General features: G+C 40.2%; 1 protein-coding gene across 1 annotated transcript in view; it reads right to left on the bottom strand.

The window, feature by feature from the left end:
- The window catches only part of NUDCD1 (NudC domain containing 1), a 119191-nt gene that overhangs the window by 25887 nt on the left and 69655 nt on the right, over window positions 1-23649 (bottom strand). Inside the window, exons 6-7 of the mRNA XM_065398764.1 lie at window positions 20367-20571; window positions 10583-10727 (exon numbers count right to left, since the gene is read on the bottom strand). Of these exons, the coding sequence (XP_065254836.1) occupies window positions 10583-10727; window positions 20367-20571 (350 nt within the window). The remainder of the gene's footprint in view (window positions 1-10582; window positions 10728-20366; window positions 20572-23649) is intronic.

Here is a 23649-nt window from a genome sequence, read left to right as displayed (position 1 = left end):
AAACTAAAGTCATCCCTTCAGCTAATGGTTGTTACTTGCCATAGCACAGCTGTACTCCTAGATTCACAGGTGTATGTTAATTTTGCATTCATTGGTGTTGAAGTTGTAGAGCCTTTTCATTTGCATAGGATACTGACAAAAGAATACTCACAAAAGGAGTGTTTCTATTTTGACTTTGTTCACTTGTGGGTGGCCCTTTGGATTGTCTATACCTTTTACCAGTTGCCATGCTTCTCCCATACTTATTACACTGACTGCATAGTAAAGTGTCATCACAGCGAGACAGGTATTTTTACCTTCAGTTTTAAAACTAGCAGAAATGCCAGAAAGTGATGGGATGACTCACTATGTAGTAGCTCCTGTTTATCTTCCAAATACAAACCTCCTCTCAGCACTTCTAGTAATCACTTAAAATTGACATAAGATTTATAGCTCTCTTATCCTTCTGATAATGGAAAAGGATACACGCTTGACCTTTGGCTGTTATTTCTCAAGGCAAAAATTGAGAGCACAGTATGTAGTGGATATGTGCTAAGGGAGATGCACTCAAGAAAGCAGATAACCAGTCCTTTTAAAAAAAAAATCACTTTAATAAACTAGACTTCATAAAGCACTAGAATGTCGTTCTTGCTTTCTAGTTAGGCATTTATAAAGTACTCAATCTACAACTGTAAGGAACAGTCGTACACTGAAAGGGGATTTATTACTGTTGATAAGCTACAGTATTTTCCATCTCTAATTTCTAGGAATCAGAAGAGTGAGACTTTGGTCAAATGTATTAGTCTGAAATCACAGCTAGTCATAATACAGACAATTTTTACAAATATCTGGATGGAGGAAACAGTGGGCAGCCTGACTTGGGAGGTGCAGGGGGGAAGGGGCTGTTATGAGGAAAGGTTTCTTCTGAGGGAAGTTGAGCTTCTCAGTGGAGAAGAGACTTAGTTCAAATTCACTTTCTAACAGAAGCCTTCAAAATTACGAGGTGTGAGCACGTGTGTGTATGTGTGTTTTTTGAAGTTTGACCAAAGTGAATTTGTTTGCGCTTTGTATTTATTGCCTCCTTGCATTTTGCCTATAGATTGGAATTTTTGATCCTGAACAACAGAAAAGCAGTTTATGCTAGAAATTTCAATCTTGCCATGTTTAGCAGCCCTCATTAAGGAAGGAAACAATCCAAAGCACAAGTTAACTGGTTGAGCTGTTTTAGAGTTCTTCAGTTTCACACACGCCTGTTAGAACCTTTCCATTCAAGTTTTTGGATGATTTATGTTAAGTTTTTTGATACCTCTATTAAAGCTACTTCCTTTCAGGATGCATTGGTGAAAGGTGCATTGCAAGTAAACAGCACCTTTCTCCCTTTTCTCTCTTCATAATTAGTACCTGCTTTGCTTAGGAGATGAAGAGCTCACAGCCAAGGTGCGGTGCAGAATTAAAGTAGCTGATGTTTTATCCTGAAAGACAGTTACAACTAGTTCTCAAGCATCTGCTCTAGGACATTAATTTTTGAGAATCTTTCTTAAAATTATTATGCTTGCATATGGATGCCACCAGCATAATATTGTTCAAATTGAGAGACGAGAGAAAATATTTGCTCAGAGATTATGGGTCTATTTCATGAGTGGATTGGGTGAGGTTCTGTGGCCTGCAACCTGCAGGAGGTCAGACTAGATGATCATGATGATCCCTTATGGCCTTAAAGTCTATGAGTCTATAGGCAGTTCAGTGGTACATAGTGTGACTACAGATCTATTGGCTCAAAACGTGTGACAGAAATATCATCTGCTATAAATAACAAAGTTTCTTTTCTTCATTTCATAGAGAAAATGAAAGCCTAAACTAGAAGTTTTAAAGTCATTTGATCATGCATGTACTTCTATGTAGGGAATGGATAACTCAGAATTAGAACCGACTGACTGTGCCATAAAATGGAAAAATATGAATACATGGAAATAATTAAATAGAGGGAGGGAAGGGACCATATCCACCCAGCTTCCAGCTGAAGGGAGGGAGAGTGTCTTTTTATCCCCCAAACACTTGTATCCTAATAAAAACGTGTTGCAACGGGGGACTATGAACACTGTCTTTGGTCTAGGATGATCAGGAGGCTCAGGAAAGTAGGACTGATCAGGGACTGGAGATAGGGAAAGGGAACTTTATTCCATCTCCAAACTTGGACTATGCCAGCTCCAAACTGGCTTACCAGCACCTCCCATCCACTGCCAATCAACTGTCCAACAGAGTAAGTGAGAATGGGGCTTTCACTGCCTGGAGGAATAGTTTATAGAGCTGGGCAAAATATTCTAGATGAATAAATTATTTGCCAAAATTGTAGTTTCAGGTCAACCCTACTATTTGCAAATTTGACACAAATCTGCCAAATAGTTTTGGACAAATACAAATTTTTGAGCTAGATCACTAGGGGACTTATACACCACTCACACACAATCAGAGAAGGAGGAGGAGCGGCCACCCACCCTTATACCCAAAAGTCCATAGGTTAAGGACATTCACCCAGGATGTGGGTGATTCAGGTTCAAATCACTGCTCTGGAGCAAGGAGTTGAAGCCAAGTCTCCCCTCTCTTAGTGCCCCAATCCCTGGGCTATTGGTTATTCTGGGGTGGGTCGCTCAGTCTCTGATGTTGAAGAAGCTCCTCTTTGTATAAATAATTAAAAACTGATTGGAGTAGGGACTCAAACTTGGGTGTCTCACATGCCTGGTGAGTGCCCTAAATACCACACTCTAGAGCAGGGGTCGGCAACGTTTGGCACGCGGCTCGCCAGGGAAAGCACCCTGGCGGGCCGGGCCAATTTATTTACCTGCTGACGTGGCAGGTTCGGCCGATCGCGGCCCCCACTCGCTGCGGTTCGCCGTCCCAGGCCAATGGGGGCGGCGAGAAGCGGCGCGGGATGTGCTGGCCGGGGCTTCCCGCCACCCCCATTGGCCCGGGACGGCGAACCGTGGCCAGTAGGGGCTGCGATCGGCCGAACCTGCCGCATCAGCAGGTAAATAAACTGGTGATTAAGGCACTGGGAGGATCATGCTGCGGAGCAGGGACTTAAATCTGGGTCTCCTATATCCCAGGTGAGTATCCTAACCATGGGGTTTATTAGATTTAAGGGGTGGGGTGCGGTACCACCACCACTTTTCTCATCCTTGAATTGAGCCCTCCATTTCTTTTGTTTTATTAAAAAACACAAAAGGTTACAAATACCTGGAAATGACAAAACATTTAGTTTCGGATCAAACCAAAGCTTTGACCTGAAATATCCCTGTCAAAACTGGTTTCTGTTTGATCGTAACTGATTTCCCCCTCCCACCAAGGGATAACGAGAGAAAAGGAGGTTGTTTGGCTGAAAAAAAACACACCAACTTCCTCCTCCCTCCCACACCCGCAGGATTAGTGCCTCTACATGCAGGAAAGGCTGTCTTGAGGACTTGTGCAACTGGAAGGTGGGGGCTCATGGGAAGGCCTCTGGGAACGTAGGGCAAAGTGCCATGAGGGGAAAATACTTGAGTTACATATGCTCAGTTTGTCATCAAGTTCACCAGCTCAGCTAGCCAATAACTTCTTTAAAATGGTCAATCTGTAAGGAGGAGTAACAAAAACCAAACAAAATGTTCTTATAACTTTAAGAGGAACACTTCCAGTTTTCAGGGACACATGGTTACCCGATAAGGAGAAAACATGAGAAATGTTTTTAAAATTGCAAGGGAAGAGACAGGGTACATGAATTATACTGTAGGCTAAGAGACAGGACTGAAGAACAACCACACCTCTTTCTTTAATGCTGATGTTAAAATCAAGAGGCAAAGTAGTAGGGTGAAGAGCAGTGCAACCTCAATTTAGCTCAACTTCCCATTTCTGAATACCTCTAGTATCCAAAAGATGATCATACTCCAGATCTGCTGGGGGACATGATTATTTCTAATACCAGCAGATTTCAGGGGGGGGGGGGGAATATTTCATATTGGAGCTTGTGGGCTATCATCTCATCAGACTCTCCTTAGAATCAGACAGCTGACCTGGATGAGTGCACTCCGGCATTCCCCAAATGTTCTGGGTAGCCTGTGATCACTTGGGGGGGGGGGGGGGAGAGGGAGAGAGGAGGGAGAGAGAGGAAGAATCAGGTCTGCATTCTATTAATCTCAAAACAATTTTTTAAGAGACCGTATTAAGAACATGCAGAGTCTACCAAGTACAATATTGGTGTAGGTCCCATTTTCAAAGTTCATAATAAAACACAACCCTGCCTTCTAAAATTTTTATTAGAAAACACTCTCTCCTGGAGCATTTCAATTTATTCTACCACAAAATTTATTCTTTAGCAAACAGATGCAAATGAGTAACAATGAGCCTTCATTTCAGATTGAAAGATTAGAATCAACATATTGTGCATGTTAGAAAAATATATTTTATTGGATTTTCTAAAAACTTTATTATTTTTAAATATTTTAAAAATCTGAAAATTGCAATGGCATTTTTGATAAATTGTTACTTTGTAGTTCAGCATCATTTGAACACAAACTAGTTTTTAAAATAAAATACTAAACTTCAGGTTTTAACTAAAAAAGCCAGTTTATGCCTTTTAAATCTTAAAATTAACTAGCATTTTTGTTTATCTCAATAGCTAAATCCATTGTTTGTAAATATAAAATTTTAACACTCCTGATTCACTAATAAAATACCAGGTGTATAATTTAAGATTACCTGTAAAGACACCCAAATATTGAATCATATCACCTATACACCACAGAATTTGACTTGCAAAATTCAATGATTTTAATAAAAAGTGTCCTCTGGTTACTTTATATCACCTACTAGGTTATCAGCATTGACATGAATAGGAGTTGAGGGCACTGAGCAGGATCATGCCTTATATAATGCATCTACAGCTATAAAAATCCAAGCTCAAAAAAATATTTTACTATGTGCTTAAGAAATTTGTTAAATAAGGTGAATTACTTAGCAAGTTCAAACTACAGCTTAAACACTGGACACCTACCCCCCACTCTCCCCACCCCCCAAAAAACCCCCAAACTATCACAGAGATAGTTTTTTTTTTTTTTTTTTTTTTTAAAGCGTGATGTAATTTTTGAGTTACAAGTTGCTAATTGTGACTTAATGATCAAAAGACCAATACTTTTCTCTTTAACCCCATCTGGAGGGGTGGAAAAAAGATTAATTCAAAACTTCAATACATCAGGATCCACAGGGAGTCACACTTCCCAGATTTTATATCAGATACCACTTTCTAATTAAGCCCAAGGGGCAGTTAAAATGACAGGTTTTTTGTTTTTGTTTTAAACAGGACTTCCGGGATGATAAAAAAGGAGAAAGCTTCTTATAAATGTGAGTTAAGCTTATCTTTTGAGTTTTCTTTTTAAATGTCATTTACACTCAATCAATATTAAACTATGGACAATTTCCCCAGAGTGGAAAATGTAGAAGATACTCTAATTTATTAAAAACAAGAATTTAAATCATACTGGTTGGAATTTCACTTATTATTTTGATGTATTCATGGGCCAAACTAATCCTTGATGGAACATTCATAAGGTCGAGTTACACCACGGATGAATTTGGCCCAGAGTTTCTATAAACTATACCTGTTATATTTACAGGACCATAACATATTTAAAAACCTATGTAATTCTCAACCCACCCGTAACAGTATTGCAATATATACTGCAGATTATTATAGGTGGGAATTGTTGTGCTGCCTATTAAGGTTGCCCAACACTTCTCACTAAAAAACAAACAAACTGTTTTTAGTGGTTTATAGCTTTGCCAAACTTTAACCACTTAGGTTAAAATTATCCATGCTGTTGTCGGCCTCAGACTGATTTTTCCGGAAATTTTCAGCAAAAAGGGTTCAGCTGTTTCCAAGAATGAGGCTGGGGGGAAAATATGTTCTTTTACCCATGTTACAAAATGCTGGTGACCTCTTTGAAAAGCTCTAGCTCTCCCATGCTTTATAGCAGGGACTCAAAATTTGGTAGGAAGGTAACCTGTCAGGGATGTGCCTTCTTCCCTCTCTATGAAAAATTTGGCCAAGTTATAAACTTTTGAAAAAAATCAGTGTGCACATGCTCAGTAGAGACTTGCTAGAGCTTAATAGCTAAAATTTCCAAAGGTTCCATCCTCACTGAGCATGCTTGAGCCTCTCAAGTCCTAGTGTTCCAACTGAAGTCAATGGGAGTGCACTTTGAACACAAAGTGCTATACAATGCAAAGTTCTCTGAAAAATCAGGTCCTAAGCATTTCAATTTGGACACACAAAGCTAGTGGACATTTTTGACCTTAATCTTTGTGCCTGTGTTCCCCTTTGTCAACTGGAGATAATACCACCCTCCTCACCTCACAGGGGAGTGGTGAAAATAAAGTCATTATTATTTGTGAAGCATTCAGATTCTATAATGATGAGCACCACAGATAAACCATAAGGAAAGCAATAATTCTGTCTGCTGACCAGGATTTGAATAGTGTGCACTAAATAATGCATAGGGCCACACAGTATTGAATAGCTGCTGTGTAACTACTTTTATTTAGCATGTGCATAGTCATTTAGCCAAGCGATGGCATCTTCAGTGACGTGGTGCAGTTCTTCGAGGCCATCGCTGAACCTAGTCAGCAGGCACTCATCGATAATGTGCGTCATCGTCTGTGTTGCGCCGCAGCTGCACAAGGGGTTGTCACAAAGGCCCCAGTGATACTGGTTGGCTGCACGGAGACCTTGCCTGGTCTGGAACCTGTTCAACAGGGACCATTCGTGACAGGGCAGGTCAAAACCAGGAGGGCAAATTGTGGGGTTGGCGACAAGGCACTGGTTGGGGATTATAACAGATATCCATTCCTCTCGCCAGAGTGTTTCCACCCTAACATCCTGGCATGGTGGATGAGACCATAATGGGTGACGTGACAGCAAACGTGCAGCTGGTGGTTTAAAAAAGTCATTGTGCAGCGGCAAGCTTGAGCTGGCGCGTACTTTCTCCAGTAACTTGCCAGTGGCAACCTCTCGTCTGATATGAGGAGGAGCAATATTGCTCAGAACTAGAAGTCCTGGGAGTGGTGTCGGACGCAGGGTGCCGGAGATGATACGCTTGGCGGCATGTAACTGTGTATCCACCAGTTTGGTGTGTGACGATCGACTCCAAACTGGTGCGCAGTACTCCGCCACCGAATACGAGGTGGCAAGAGCTGACGTCCACAAAGTTGGAGAACGAGTACCCTATGATGAACCTGCCAGTTTGCTAAGAAGATTGTTGTACGTCTTAACTTTAGCTGCTGTCTTCTTCAGGTGGGCATGGTAACTCAGTGTGCGGTCTAAGGTCACACCTAGATAGACCGGTTCTACTTCATGCTTCACCTTCTGACCACTCAAACACTGTCTATCCTATGTACTAAATGAGGCAGGGGGCCTGTGGAAAAAATAGTATCTGATCATGTAATTAAAGTTTGTATCAAAACACATACGCACTAAGGGGTCAAATTTAGGATGTATAAGCATAGTTAATTCTAGCATTTCGTACCTTTTGAGTGCTTGACTTTGCACCCTTGTTAATTTTTCTGTGTTATATTTTATAACAGTGGAATAATTATGAAAATGCCACTTGCTGTTCCATAGTTGAGAGCATTGAGATTGGCACTTAAAGCAGGGATTCAGCTACTTTGTTATATATGAAAAATGCACCTTATCCTCCCCAAAGTTACAGAACTTTCAGTACTGAATGAATTTTCTGAGAATTTGCAAGTAAATGTGTTAATCAATTTAGGAGTTAATTAATTTTAAAATGAGTCCTTTAAGAAATTTACCACTCTGGGTCAGACAAATTTTTGGCATGAACAATCTTTATAATAGAATAATTCAGACCTTTCAAAATTTCCCATATAGTTAGAACTCATTGAAATTTCATACCTGGGCTATAATTTTTTAAAAAATTATGATTACTGAACTTTTTGCCATTACTTTTCAAACTGAAACTTAAGTCTTCAGCAGGGGCTGATGAGTAGTGTTCTATTACTGAGAACTTCGCTCTTTCAAAAAAGGCTCCATTCGTTCTCAATGGGAGTGAGGCAAAAGTGCCTTTTGAGAAAATGTTCACCCAGGGCAGAAATTGTATTAAATAATCATCATTGTGAACAGTCAGACCATGCGATATAATGTTGTAAGATAACAGTCTCATCTCCGTGGTAGCTACAGTGAGACTCATTCAAGCAGGCAATGGTCTCACCCACTCAGACATGGATAGATCTCCAGGGCAGAAGACACACCAAAAATGTAAACATCACGTCCATGTCCTTGCCTGATCATCACTTCCTTAAAAGAGAAGTTATCCCCAATGCCTTTGATTCTAGAAGCAGGAAGAACCACACAGTGCCACCCTTGAAGCTCATGGACTTTGTAAGAATTACTATACTCCATGCCAGAGAATACTATCCTTCTCCAAAATCAGTTCTGGTAAAACATCAGGACCTCACCATTCACAGCTGACACACTGGCCCCAAACGTGTATCAGCATATTACCTGGACAGAGCACCATGGTTCTCAGCTACACCCAGCGAGTTTAAGCACAAGGGCAGAAGGCTGGAGCAAGGGGTAATGACCAGCTGAGAATCAGACCACATGCAGTATAAGGAATTCACATGAACTTGTGTCACAGAGGTGACTGAAGTCTAAAGACACTTCTTCTTGACCATAAAAATGTGAGCAAATTTTGAACAATTGAATTGTTCCAAATCTTCAATTGTGCAGTGAATTTAGATTGCCTCTTAGTTATAGTTTGGCCACCTCTAACTGTGAGATACATCCCATCTACTGAATCTGAGCATCTCTTGGGATCTGAAATAAGTGTTTGACATTGCACATTAGACTGGACGAGGGGCCACCGCTTCCCACAGATCCCATTGGCCAGGAAAGGCGAACCGCAGCCACTGGGAGCTGTGAGCGGCCGTACCTGCAGACACTCAGGTAAACAAAGCGTCTCGCGGCCCACCAGGGGCTTACCCTAAACAAGCCGCGAACCAAATTTGGAAACCCCTGGACTGGACCCACTCACTGCAGATGGAGATATTAAAAGACACACAAAGGTCTGTGCCTTCAACTGAGAGCTAGATAAAAATGTCTTTTACAGTCAGAAGCCCACATTTTAAATTTAGGCACTCACATTATGGCAACCAATTTACAATGGTGGCTTCACAAAATGGCATTTTGGCTCTCAAAACAAGTACCTGAGTAGCTATATGCTTGTTTCGGTGCTCATATGAGGAAATGACTACCTTTGCTTACATATCAACTATAAAGACTGGGCTTTCTAAACAGAACATTTCTGTGTTTTGGCTAAACAGCTGAAAATTAAATTCCTGGGTTTTCATTTATTTTTTGTAGGTCATAATTAGGTTTTACTAACGTATTTCTCAGGTGAAAAACATCCTCCAAAAAATTACTTTAATCAACTCATCTTGGAACAGCCATTTCACAACTGATAGATGCAGTAGAAAGAAAGAACCTGAAACATGAGGTCTGGTATAAGAGGCCTGAGGCCTGAACTAAAGTAGTGGTCAAGCCTTGCTGATATAAAGCAAAGTTAGTAAAAGTCAGGTTATGAGCAGAAGTCAGGCTCTGTCACAAAACATATCTGCTTGCAAGTTCACAGAATCTGGCAAGAACAGCGCTGGCATTGAAAAAAAACACACACATTCCTAAGTAGTCCTAGGCACAGGACAATCACGCAAACACATTTCAGAAGGGTGGTACCAGAACACCCTGATACAGTGTTATGGTGTAAACACACTCCCTGAAGATAATACAAGGACACACTGACCCTCTGTTAAATATAAGATTAGGATGAAGGGTGAAGAATAGAGATGTTCTGATCGAATCAACATGTACAAGGTAAACGGTGGTAATTAACCACCTCAGAGGGACAAGAACTTGATTTTATCAGTGTAGAAAAGAAGGGTCACAGAGGGTTTGTCTTTGTCCAGCCGAGGCGAGGGATGGAAAGTCCCGCCATTCACTGAGCTGGTCCATTGTTACGGCCATACATGTGTTAGTGGTCCTGTAAAGTCTCCGGGACACTAGGACCGTGCTTCAATCGACAATAAACCTGGCCAGGTGCCTTGGCTACTGCAATGTGTCTGTGGTTTTATTGGACAGTTCGATTGAGATCTGCTGTGTCCACTATCTGTGCAGAGCTGGGACAGCATACTGAAAGAACACACATGCAGCCAACGACTAATTATAGTAGGAAAACAAAATACAACACACCACACTCAATCATCCTTGTGTGCTTTGTTGAGCAAACACTAAGTCAGCTGAATTCAGTATGTGTGTGGATTACATTACAATTTAAACCTCATATTGTATGTGTAAATTACAAAAAATTATTAAAAAGCTACTTAGTGCTACTATGGTTTGATAATTGTAACTGACCAGAAGAGAAATGTTCGTAGTTAGAATCCTAAATGACCTGACTGACTACATAATGTCAGGGAAGGGAGAGCCTGGCTCCCCAAGAAGGTACAACTTGAGCATCGCTATGAGGATTTTCAAGTGTTATTTTTATTTTTAATTTCTTACCATTTCTTCAGAGGTAAGATGCATCAGACGTTCAGCTACTGCAGAACACTGGGAAGAGTCCATGATGAATTCTCCTCGTGCGTCACCTACTATAAGCTCTGGCCACATGGGTCCTTCATCCTTCTTAATTAGAGAAATCTCCAAACTAAAGGATAGATATGGGGTTGGAAGGTAAGAATATATGTAACATTGCAGATAATATCACTACGTTCTCAAGCTGACAATCACCACCTCTAAATGTGGATTTTAGAGGGGGGAAAAGGATTAATAATCCAAAAATTATATCCTAATTTTTGCCATTCACATAATTTGCAATAAAAAGTTGCCTTTTGTAGTTACTCCAAAGTAATGATATCCATCAGAAAGTCAAAACAAAAATAGATACATCTAGAGGTTTTTTCATAAATTCCAAGGCCAGAAAGGACCATTGTGATCATCTAGTTTGATCTCCTGAATAACTTCTCCAAAATAATTCCTAGATCATATCTTTTAGAAAAAGATCCAAGTTTGATTTAAAAATTGTCAATGAAGGAGAATAGACCAAGACCCTTGGGTAAGTTGTTCCACTGGTTAATTACTCTCACTGTTAAAAATGTATGCCTTATTTCCAGTCAGAATTTGTCTAGTTTCAATTTGTAGGCATTGGATTATGTTGTACCTTTTCTCTGCTAGATTGATGAGCTAATTATTAAATATTTGTTCCCCATGTAGGTTCTTATAGACTGCAATCAAGTCACCCCTTACCTTTCTCTTGTTGAGTTAAATAGATTGAGCACCTGGAGTCTACGACTATAAGCACGTTTTCTAATCCTGTAATCTTTCTTGTGGCTCTTCTCTGAACCCTCTCCAATTTATCAATATCTGTGGACACCAGAACTAGACACAGTATTCTAGAGTGGTCAACACCAGTGCCAAACACACATGTAAAATTACCTCTCTGCTCGAGAAACCCCTCTTTATAGCTCCCAGAATTCCATTAGCCCCTTTAGCCAGTGTTGTACTGGGAGCTCATGATGAGCTGATTCTCCACCACTTCCCCCAATTCTTTTAGAGAGTCGCTTCTTCCTAACATAGAGTTCCCCATCCTGTAAGTATGGCCTGTGTTCTTTATTCCTAGATGTATACATTTATATATAGTAATATTAAAATGCATAGTTAATTTTCACCCAACTTAAGCAACCCTTATTCCTCTGTCTCAGTGACCTGTCCTCTTCATTATTTGCCACTTCCCCAAAATTTTGTCATTGGCGAACTTAATTAGCAATGATTTTTTGTTTTCTTCCAGGTCACTGATAAAAATGTTAAATAGCTAGGACCAAAAACTGATGCCTGCAGGATTTCACTAGAAACACACCCACTCAATGATGATTCCCCCTTTAAAATTACATTGAGACCTATCAGTTAGCCAGCTTTTAAAGCACTTCATGTGTGCCATGTTGATTAAAAGACTGGAAAGATATAAAATTAAGTTGGCATGTACTACCAAGTCAAATGCCTTACAGAAGTCTACGTATATTACATCAACATCTTAATCGACTTTAGGAGTCTAAATACAGAAAGACTTATTTCTGTGAATCCTCATTGTTCCTGAGTTTTCATTTTAAATTTAGTGTCATTAAAGTAGGTATTAAAACTGTGTGTGTGTGTGTGTGTGTGTGTGTGTGTGTGTGTGTGTGTGTGTGTGTGTGTGTGTGTGATATTATATATATATATATATATATATATATATAAATAAAAGGTCGATCAATCACAATTAACTCACACGATTAACTCAAAAAAATTAAAACTGTGATTAATCGCACTGTTAAACAATAGAATACTGATTGAAATTTATTAAATATTTTTGGATGTTTTCTTACATTGTCAAATATATTGATTTCTATTACAACAGAATACAAAGTGTACAGTGTTCACTTTATATTTTTATTACAAATATTTGCACTGTAAAAGTGATAAACAAAAGAAATAGCATTTTTCAATTAACCACATTCAAGTAGTGTATGTGTCGCAGATGACACTAAGCTGGGGGGGAGAGGTTGATATGCTGGAGGGTAGGGATAAGGCCCAGAGTGACACAGACAATTTGGAGGATTGGGCCAAAAGAAATCTGATGAGGTTCAACAAGAACAAGTGCAGAGTCCTTCACTTAGGAAGGAAAAATCCCATGCACCGCTACAGGCTGGGGACCAACTGGCTAAGCAGCTGTTCTGCAGAAAAGGACCTGGGGATTACAGTGGACAAGAAGCTGGATATGGGTCAGCAGTGTGCCCTTGTTGTCAAGAAGGCCAACAGCATATTGGGCTGTATTAGTAGGAGCATTGCCAGCAGATCAAGGGAAGTGATTATTCCCCTCTATTCGGCACTGGTGAGGCCACACCAGGAGTATTGTGTCCAGTCTTGGTCCCCCCCACTACAGAAGGGATGTGGACAAATTGGACAGAGTCCAGCGGAGGGCAACGAAAATGATCAGGGGGCTGGGGGACATGACTTATGAGGAGAGGCTGAGGGAACTGGGCTTATTTAGTCTGTAGAAGAGAAGAATGAGGGAGGATATGATAGCTGCTTTCAACTACCTGAAAGGGAGTTCCAAAGAGGATGGATCTAGACTGTTCTCAGTGGTAGCAGATGACAGAACAAGGAGTAATGGTCTCAAGTTGCAGTGGGGGAGGTTTAGGTTGGATATTAGGAAAAACTTTTTCACTAGGAGGTTGGTGAAGCACTGGAATGGGTTACCTAGGGAGGTGGTGGAATCTCCTTCCTTAGAGGTTTTTAAGGCCCGGCTTGACAAATATTTGTAATAAAAAAATTAAGTGAGCACTGTACACTTTGTATTCTGTGTTGTAATAGAAATCAATATATTTGAAAATGTAGAAAAACATCCAAAATATTTAAATAAATGGTATTCTATTATTGTGTAACAGTGCGATTAAAACTGTGATTAATCAGGATTATTTTTTTTAAATCATTTCACAGCCCTACATTTAATTTATATCACCAATTATTTAACTTCTCAGTTTGATCTAGTAAGCCTAGAATAACCCTTGAGAGAATTTCAGGGTGTTGGGCAAATGTGTATGTAGGGGAAGGTGTCTTGTTTTGTTTTTCTAAATAGGCAATTGCTCAAGATTTACACTTCACAATGGAGGTGCAAACCAATAAGCCATATATTATTTTTCTCAAAACAGGATGCTGTTGATACCTAATTGTTTATTTTTCACTCTAATTCACTACTACTAACTCTGCCTCTGTATTAAAATAGAAATTCAATACTATGACAAACATAATTAAAAACATTGGTCTAGGCTCATTCCTATTAAACTCCTATGCAATTTGCATTAGGGTCCAGCTGCCACCCTGAACATGTAACCACAATAGCTCTCACACAGTGAAGGTAGCAATAAAAACTACCCTGAGTTAAGATATTGTATCTGCTGTACTTAGCTCATGAAAAAAGATTGGTTTGCTAGAAGTCACAGATATTCTGAGAATACCAGTTTCTAAGAAGTTTTCCAATGAAATAAACGGGACAATTCCAGTTCACAGTAAGATAGTGTTTTACAATATCTGCCTCGTTAATAAAATTTTGAATCCTAACATGATGAAAAAAAAATCTTAGAATATTCAAATAAAGTTGGGTGTTCTTGGGGGGAAAAAGGCCCCAAAGTCACAAAGTTCAAATCCATATCTGAACTTTTTCAAAGTTCTGGAACTGTGAGGAGGTTTCAGATGTTGGGCTTGGTTTTTGATAAGGGTGTTTTTTCAAAAAAAGAAAAAGAAAAAAAAAAAAGAAAAGAAAAAAGACAAAGACCCAAATACATACTAGCTAGCCTCAACTTTAGCAAAGCTTTTGATACGGTCTCCCACAGTATTCTTGCCAGCAAGTTAAAGAAGTATGGATTGGATGAATGGACTATAAAGTGGATAGGAAGCTGGCTAGATTGTCGGGCTCAATAGGTAGTGATCAATGGCTCGATATCTAGTTGGCAGCTGGTATCAAACAGAGTGCCCCAAGGGTCGGTCCTGGGGCCGGTTTTGTTCAACATCTTCATTAATGATATGGATGAGGGGATGGATTGCACCCTCAGCAAGTTCGCGGATGACGCTAAGCTGGGGGGGAGAGGTAGATATGCTGGAAGGTAGGGATAGGGTCCAGAGTGACCTAGACAAATTGGAGGATTGGGCCAAGAGAAATCTGATGAGGTTCAACAAGGATAAGTGCAGAGTCCTGCACTTAGGACGGAAGAATCACATGCACTGCTACAGGTTGTGGACTGACTGGCTAAGCAGCAGTTCTGCAGAAAAGGACCTGGGGGATTACAGTGGACAAGAAGCTGGATATGAGTTAGTGTGCCCTTGTTGACAACAAGGCTAATGACATATTGGGCTGCATTAATAGGAGCACTGCCAGCAGATCGAGGGAAGTGATTATTCCCCTCTATTCGGGATTGGTGAAGCCACATCTGGAGTACTGCGTACAGTTTTGGGCCCCCCAGTACAGAAAGGATGTGGACAAATTGGAGAGAAAGTCCAGCAGAGGGCAACGAAAATAATTAGAGGGTTGGGGCACATGATTTATGAGGAGAAACTCAAGGAACTGGGCTTATTTAGTCTGCAGAAGAAATAAGTGAGGGGGGATTTGATAGCAGCCTTCAACTACCAGAAGGGGGGTTCCAGTGGTGTCAGATGACACAACAAGGAGCAATGGTCTGAAGTTGCAGTGAGGGAGTCTAGGTTGGATATTAGAAAAACTAATTCCCTATGAGGGTGGTGAAGCACTGGAATGGGTTACCTAGGGAGATGGTGGAATCTCCATCCTTAAGAGGTTTTTAAGGTTTGGCTTGACAAAGCTCTGGCTGGGATGATTTAATTGGGGTTGGTCCTGCTTTGAGCAGGGGGTTGGACTAGATGACGACCTGAGGTTTCTTCCAACCCTAATTTTCTATGATTCTATGAACTGTTTAGGCTCCCAAGGAGACCATTTAGAGATAATCTGTGAAGAGACCACTTGCCCCTTCATACGACACAAACAGGCAAGGCGAAGCACAAAACAATTTAGTCCTGTCCAAATAGAAGGCCAGACATTGGCTCACATCTAACGTATAGAGACACTGCTCCTCCGGAGATGAACGTGGCTCAGGAAAGAACACAGGTAAATACACTGCCTGCTTCAAATAAAACTGAGATATCACTTTACACAAAAATTGTGTTTGTGGTCATAAAGTCACCTGGTCCTTGGAGAACTGTGTAGAAGGAGGCTCAACCAGTAGAGCCTGCAACTCGCACTCACTTCTTATTGATGTTATCACTATCAGGAACACAGTCTTCTGACACAAAAGCAGAAAGGGACAAACAAGATGCAGGGGCTTGAACCGAGGTCCCATTAGAGCTGTTAGGAACATGTTAAGGTCCCACAGAGGAACCAGCTCTCAGACTGGACAATGAAGATGAAGAACACCTTTTAAGAATCTTGCTATCATGGTATTGGAGAAGACTGATATTCTTTGAATGAAGGATGAAACGCCACTATCACTGCCAGATGCACTCTCAATGAGCTAAGTGCAAATCCCAAGGACTGAAGGTACAGCAAGTATTCCAAGATGTCCTGAATAGAAGTCACCATTGGGTGAAATCCACAGGCCAACACTCACATCAAAAACAGCTTCCATTTAGCTAAATAAGCCATTCTGGTAGAGGGCTTTCTACTGTTGAGTAGGACCTGTTGAACAGCTGCTGAACACCATTCTTCCTCCTCATTTAGCCATGAAGCAGCCATGCTGAGAGATGCAGGGAGCTAAGCATGGGATGTAATTTTTGTGTGAATAGGTCAGGATGGCAAGGAAGGGAGAGGCTGAATTGACAGTGCAAGAAGGTTGGAGAACCACAGGAGAGCCAACTGCCAGCTGAGATGGAAAGCTTTGGACAGAGAGCCAGGGATGAGGCCCCATTGAGAGCAGATCAGATGATATTTCCTGCTGTGTCTCGTGGCAAACAGATCAATCATCAGAATGCCCCAAGCTGCAAAGATGACCTAGAGGATGAAGTCCTGGCAAGTGGAAAGGTCAGGAAGAAAGGGAGAACAGGTCCATTGCCTCCTGATACACTGTTGGCACAAAACCAGTCAGTACTGGCACTGCCCTTGTCAGTATAGGACTCAGACACTCTGAGCCTGGAAAGGGAGTCAAAGGTAAGGGGTCTCTTTCCTCCCTCTGTCGTACTGCGGAGCAGTAGACAGGACCTGCTCCATCCCATAAACCGGCATTCACACCGTGCTGGTCCACACTCCTTCGGGAGGAGGCAGACAAGTCTCTGCGCGACCAGGAATGGCCACGATTGGTCTTATGTGACCTTTTCCTCGGTGCACTTGATGGGAAGCAACTCCTCAGACCCTTCGGAGAGGCACAAGCTCTAGGATGTGAAACGGAAGCTCCCTCAAAACCGAAGGGTGATCTCTGATCCAACATGGGACTCCGAGCTGAACCAAACTGTAAGGCCTGTTCGAGCAAGTGCTGCTTTAGACGAAGATCCATCATAATCTGAGTTCGCTTTGTGAATGATTTGCAAATCAAACACCTTTCCTTGCCATGAGCTTCACCTAAGCACAGCAAGCACGTGTGTGGGGATTACTCCTCCACACGACGGACATGTTGAAACATTGATGAGGGCATCACCAGGGAAATATACTTACTAAAGCTAATGAATACTAAATCTAATTAACACTATACTAAGGTACTAATTAGGACTGTTAATCGCAATTAATGCAAAAGATGAATTCAAAACAAATTAACTAGATATTTTTATTTATCGCAGTTTTAATTGCATTGTTAAACAATAATAAAATACCAATTTAAATTTATTATAAATATTTTTGGATGTTTTTCTACATTTTCAAATATATTGATTTCCATTATAACACAGAATACAAAGTATACACTACTCACTTTATATTTTTATTACAAATATTTGCACTGTAAAAAAGATAATTGAAAAATACTGTTTCTTTTAATCTCATACAAGTACTGCAGTGCAATCTCTATCATGAAAGTGCAACTTACAAATGTAGAATTATTATTTTTGCTTTAGAGCTTACAAGACGAAGCATGAAGGGGGCATACGAATGTTCAGCATATCTGGCACATAAACAACTTGCAATGCCACCTACAACAGTGCCATGCAAACGCCTGTTCTTACTTTCAGGTGACATTGTAAATAAGAAGCGGGCAGGATTATCTCCCATAAAAGTAATCAAAACATGTTTGTCTCAGCGATTGGCTGAACAAGAAGTCGGACTGAGTGGACTTGTAGGCTTTAAAATTTTACATTGTTTTGTTTTTGAGTGCCTTTTTTAAAAATATAATTCTAAATTTTGTAAGTTGCACTTTCATGATAGAGATTGCACTACAGTACTTGTATGAGATTAAAAGAAACTATTTTTCAATTATCTTTTTTACAGTGCAAATATTTGTAATAAAAAATATAAAGTGAGCAGTGTATACTTTGTATTCTGTGTTATAATGGAAATCAATATTTGAAAATGTAGAAAAACAGCCTAAAATATTTATAATATAAATTGGTATTCTATTATTAACAGTGCGATTAAAATTGCGATTAATTTTTTTAATTGTTTGACAACCCCAGTTCTAATTAGCTGTGTACAACTAGAAAAGTCACTAAGAAGTAGAGAAGTTGTGAGGTTAGAACCACACAGAGGTCCCACTCCAGCGATAGGTAGTAAGAAGGAACGGGGGGGTCGGAAGGGGCAGTCGAACAGTGCCGTCTCACATAGCCAAGGGAGGGGCTGTGGCCACTAGGTATGAGTGCTGGCCATTTATGGGTACTGCTAGGCAAAATTCTTCGGCTCCAGTGCACTGGGCAAATGCACACACCTAAGTGGAATACATGGCTGTACCTACTCGAAGAACTCTTCATTTTCAAAATTGCTCTTGGAAGGAAAAGGACCATGTTTTGAACAATAAGGGAAATAATTTCATACCCAGTTGGAACAGAATCCACGCCTCGATACAAAAACAGATTCAGATTGGAAACAATTTTTTCAGCTAACTGGCTGCTGAGAACTAACTATCTGCTTCTCAGGCTGCCAAACATATGCAGTACAGTCACCTACCCAACAATACATGGTCTCTTATTGAAAAAAAAAAAATGAAGCTCTGGTGTCAGAATATTAGACTGTGAATACAGAAGACTAGATTCTGATCTCATCTGATGTTTGACATTGAATCAGCATGAGCTGCACTTGACTCAGTGGCTTTCAGAAGAACACTACAGATGTTCTTGGCTGCCCACTTTTGCTCATAGAACAAAACCTAAAGCTAACCATGCTAGTTATTTCCCCCCCCCCCGCCCCCCCAATGATTTGCTCTCTTTCTTCTTGAAAAAGTTTTAAAATTAATATTTGTGTCAACAATTCCCTGACATACACTGCAGTTTGGTACTTAATGTAGTATAATTTTATATTTAAACAAAATTAATTTCCATGCATATTATGCTCTTAATCATATGTTAAAAACAAGGAAAGAACACTGCGACACAAAATACTGGAAAGGTCAACAGGGCAGAACAAGGTGGTAAATTCAATCACCAAAGGTCGATTATTTTAGAAAAGCAGCAGCTGCACCATTGTCAATTGTAAAAACAAATTATTTTTGAAGATATACATTAATTCAACTCCTCATTTAAGGTCAGACTAGATGATAATCATAATGGTCCCTTTTGGCCTTAATGTCTATGAAGATATGAATATTAAGAAGGTTGAAAAAATGTTTGAATATTTTTGCCAAGTTTGCTGCAGGTGGCATAACCATTTGGCTCCCAGATTTGTCTTTCTTTAGCTGTCTGATTGAACAGCCTCTTTCCAAACTACGAGGCTACCAGAGAGCATTTCCCACTAAGATGTCACAAATCTTTGCTCCAGAAAGAAAATGTTGAAGAATTTTCCATCCCATAAGTAGCCCTCCATTGTACACCTATCTAAATACATCAAATTAAACCATTCTGAATAGTGGTTGCTGTGAAAGCACAGTAATTTAGTTCAACAAAAATTCATAAGGAGCTCTTAAAACCTTGACATTAATGTGTATACATGGCAGTTTCACTGTTCCTTTTAACTGTAATAAAGAAATTGGCTTATAAGCTGAGCCAGTTAAGGCTTCAGTCTTTGAAGCTGTATAACCAAATTTTTTTTAAAGGGGTACATTTTTAACAGGGTAGGAGCTCCAGCCTCCCTTTTAGCATATGCATATGGAGCTCACACTATTTGAATCTGGAGAAATGAATTGTGGGTGGCAGTTTGAGTACTTATGCCTCTAACTTCCTAATTTGCACCCACAACTGATCTTTGCATGTGCAAATTCTGCAGACCCTGATGCCAATATAGTGAATACGGATGAAGACTGAATAAGCTTTTTATTTCAAAACCTTTCTTCTTCCAAACCACCTTATTGCTTATAAAGTTTTACATGTGTCACTTTGAAAGTTTTAAAACATTTTCATTTCAGAGACAAAGAATGACTGGAAAATCATGAGACACTTGTGCATGTTGAACTACTCATGCATGAGTAACTTACAGAAGTGTTTGCAGGAGCAGGCCCTTTTTGAATAAAGGCCTGATCCTTCACTAGTTGACATCAACTTCAATGGAATTTATATGGTGCCTGTTGCATGGACTGGATTGGAGAGAAACAAACAGGATTTTTTTAAAAATAAAACCGTACTTTGACTTAATATATATTAATACGAAAAGTAAAATCAATATATAGATTATTAATACCTATTATCTCTAATTATCCATGTGCAGCTTTCATGGTCAATAGATGAACAGAGTTTTCCTTCCACCAAAGGAGGCTGACTTTTCAATGCTACAATGATATGATCAGGAGAAAACTGTACTTGTATGTCATCTTTAGTGATGTCTTGTGGAAGATGAATTGTTACTGTCAAATCATCTTCAGTCTGTTGCCAGTAATAGACAGGGTCTACAAATGGAAACACATATAAATGCAAAGTCAGTTACAAAATGCAAAGTATATGGGGGGGGGGGGGGGCGGGGGGGGGAGAGAGGAAGAGAGAAATTTGGTAAAGTGTGTGTATTCACTTTCTACTCTGAAAACTTCATATGAAAGATATCCTGATCACTTATTAAAAAATAGAGAGGAACATAGTTTTCTGGCTACCAGTAGATATTTGACCAAAGTCCACTTGTGTCTCAGTTATGGAGAGTTGCTTACACTCATGTGCACATTTAAATATGCAGGTGTACACTCAGCTGAACAATATAAATATGCACTTGTAGTTTTTTTAACATGGCATTTTTAATTAGTCATAACTTTATGAAATCAATACACAAATTAATTCAAATAAGCAAAGGCACTATGTCTCAGTGAGCATTAATCCCATTATCTAGGTTCAGCACCTTTTGAGTTATCTTCATGAATCCACGGTAACAGTGGTTCTTTGAGATGTGTTGTCCACATATATTCCACTTCTGATACATGTGCCCCATGTGTGTGAGGTCTCAATCTTTTTAAATACTAGTGTTCACTGGGGCCACGCCTGCACCCAGTATGCCCTCTGGCACACTGTAGCCAAGAGAATAAAGGGCAGGACAGCTGTAACTAGCCTTCAGTCTCCTAACTGCAGAATCCAGTCAGGAAGGAGGGCGGGTTTTTTTTTTTTTTTTTTTTTTTTTATAATGGAGATATCCCCATCTCCTAGAACTGGAAGGGACCTTGAAAGGTCATCGAGTCCAGCCCCCTGCCTTCACTAGCAGGACCAAGTACTGATTTTTGCCCCCGATCCCCAAGTGGCCCCCTCAAGGATTGAACTCACAACCCTGGGTTTAGCAGGCCAATGCTCAAACCACTGAGCTATCCCTCCCCTCAAGGTTGTGGAAATACATGTGTCCAGTTAGATACTGTATTAGGAAAAATCTAACTATAGGAGTAGTTAAGGTCTGGAAATAGTCTTCCAAAGGAGGTTGTGGAATCCCCAATATTGGCAGTTTTTAAGAAGAGATTTAACACACACCTGTCAGGGATGGTCTTTTTACATGAACTGCCTCAGCACCAGGGGTTGGACTTGACTTCTTGAGGTCCGTTATATCCCTACATTTCTATGACAACAAATCACAAAAACCAGTTACTGTACTGTAAATAACAGTTTTGTTTTTGGAGTGGTTGTCCATATGGAAATAACAGTTTTGTTTTTGGAGTGGTTGTCCATATGGATTCCATTTTAGATGACTCATAAGAAGAGATCTCATGTCCTCAAAGTGGGTGCTCAGAGTCTAGTGAGCCCATGACTAAGACAGCTCCGCCAAAGTGGGCATCAGATCTGGAACCCTCTACCAAGGAGTAGTGATGGGTGAACGTGTGAACTGAACTCCAGGTAGCTGCTTTACAAATCTCGACGATTGGAAAGTCCATTAGGGAAGCAGAAGAGGCTTCTTGAGCTCTGGTGGAATGGACGCTAATCTGCGCAGAGGGTCCAGGCAAGCTATTGTACAGCAAAGGCTAATACAGTCCAACACCCATTTAGATAACCTTTGGGTGGTTATTTGTGACCTTTCAGTCAGCATGGATTTGTCAAGAACAAATCGTGTCAAAACAAATTGATAGCTTTCTTAGACAGGGTAACAACCTTTGTGGATAGGGAGAAGCAGCAGATGTGGTATATCTTGACTTCAGTAAGGCTTTTGATACTGTCTCGCATGACCGCCTTATAAATAAAATAGGGAAATACAACCTAGATGGAGCTACTAGGGCGGTGCATAACTCGTTAGAAAACCATTCCCAGAGAATAATCATCAGTGGTTCATAGTCAAGCTGAAAGGGCACATCAAGTAGTGTCCCACAGGGATCAGTTCTGGGTCCGGTTCTCTTCAATATCTTCATCAGTGATTTAGATGATGGCATAGAGAGTACACTTATAAAAGTTTACAGATGATACTAAGATGGGAGGGATTGCAAATACTTTGGAGGATAGGATTAAAATTCAAAATGATCTGGACAAACTGAAGAAATGGTCTGAAGTAAATAGAATGAAATTCAATAAGGACAAATGCAAAGTACTCACTTAGGAAGGATCAATCAGTTGCACACATACAAAATGGGAAATGACTGTCTAGGATGGAGTACTGTGGAAAGGGATCTGGGGGGTCAGTGGATCACAAGCAAAATATGAGTCAACAGTGTAACACTGCAGCAAAAAAAGCAAACATCATTCTGGGATGCATTAGCAGGACCGTTGTAAGCAAGACACGAAAAGTAATTCTTTCAATCTACTCCACGCTGATTAGGCCTCAACTGGAGTACTGTGTCTTGTTCTGGGTGCCACATTTCAGGAAAGCTGTGGACAAATTGGAGAAAGTCCAGAGAAGAGCAACAAAAATGATTAACAGTCTAGAAAACATGACCTATGAGGGAATATTGAAAAAACTGAGTTTGTTTAGTCTGGAGAAGAGAAGAATAAAGGGGGAACTGATAACTGTTTTCAAGTACATAAAAGCTTGTTATAAGGAGGAGGGAGAAAAATTGTTCTCCTTAACCTCAGAGGATAGGCCAAGAAGTAATGGGCTTAAACTGCAGCAAGGGCGGTTTAGGTTGGACATTAGGAAAAACATCCTAACTGTCAGGGTAGTTAATCACTGGAATACATTGCCTAGGGAGGTTGTGGAATCTCCATCATTTGGATATTTTTAAGAGCAGGTTAGACAAACACCTGTCAGGATAGATAATACTTAGTCCTGCCATGAGTGCAGAGGCCTGGACTAGATGACTGATCGAGGTCCCTTCCAGGCCTACGATCCTACAAAAACAAAAAAACACACACCTTTCTAATAGAAGTAGCCTGTGCATATTTCAGGCTTCTTTTAGCTACAGCTTTATGGAAGGTTTGAAATACACATCAGTGAACCACAGCAAATGATTTCATGTGAAAATAATCCACAAACAGTGTTTTCCATAAAATAGCCCACCAATGATCCTGATTAGGATACACCCAATAGGCAAACCAATATGACTACCCGTAGAGAGAACAACATTTTTTTTTTTTTT

This window comes from Emys orbicularis, chromosome 2 (genome assembly GCF_028017835.1).
Source record: "Emys orbicularis isolate rEmyOrb1 chromosome 2, rEmyOrb1.hap1, whole genome shotgun sequence".
Lineage (NCBI taxonomy): Eukaryota > Metazoa > Chordata > Testudines > Emydidae > Emys > Emys orbicularis.
The sequence above is the reverse complement of the archived record's forward strand: the minus strand, read 5'-3'. Positions and strand labels throughout refer to the sequence as shown.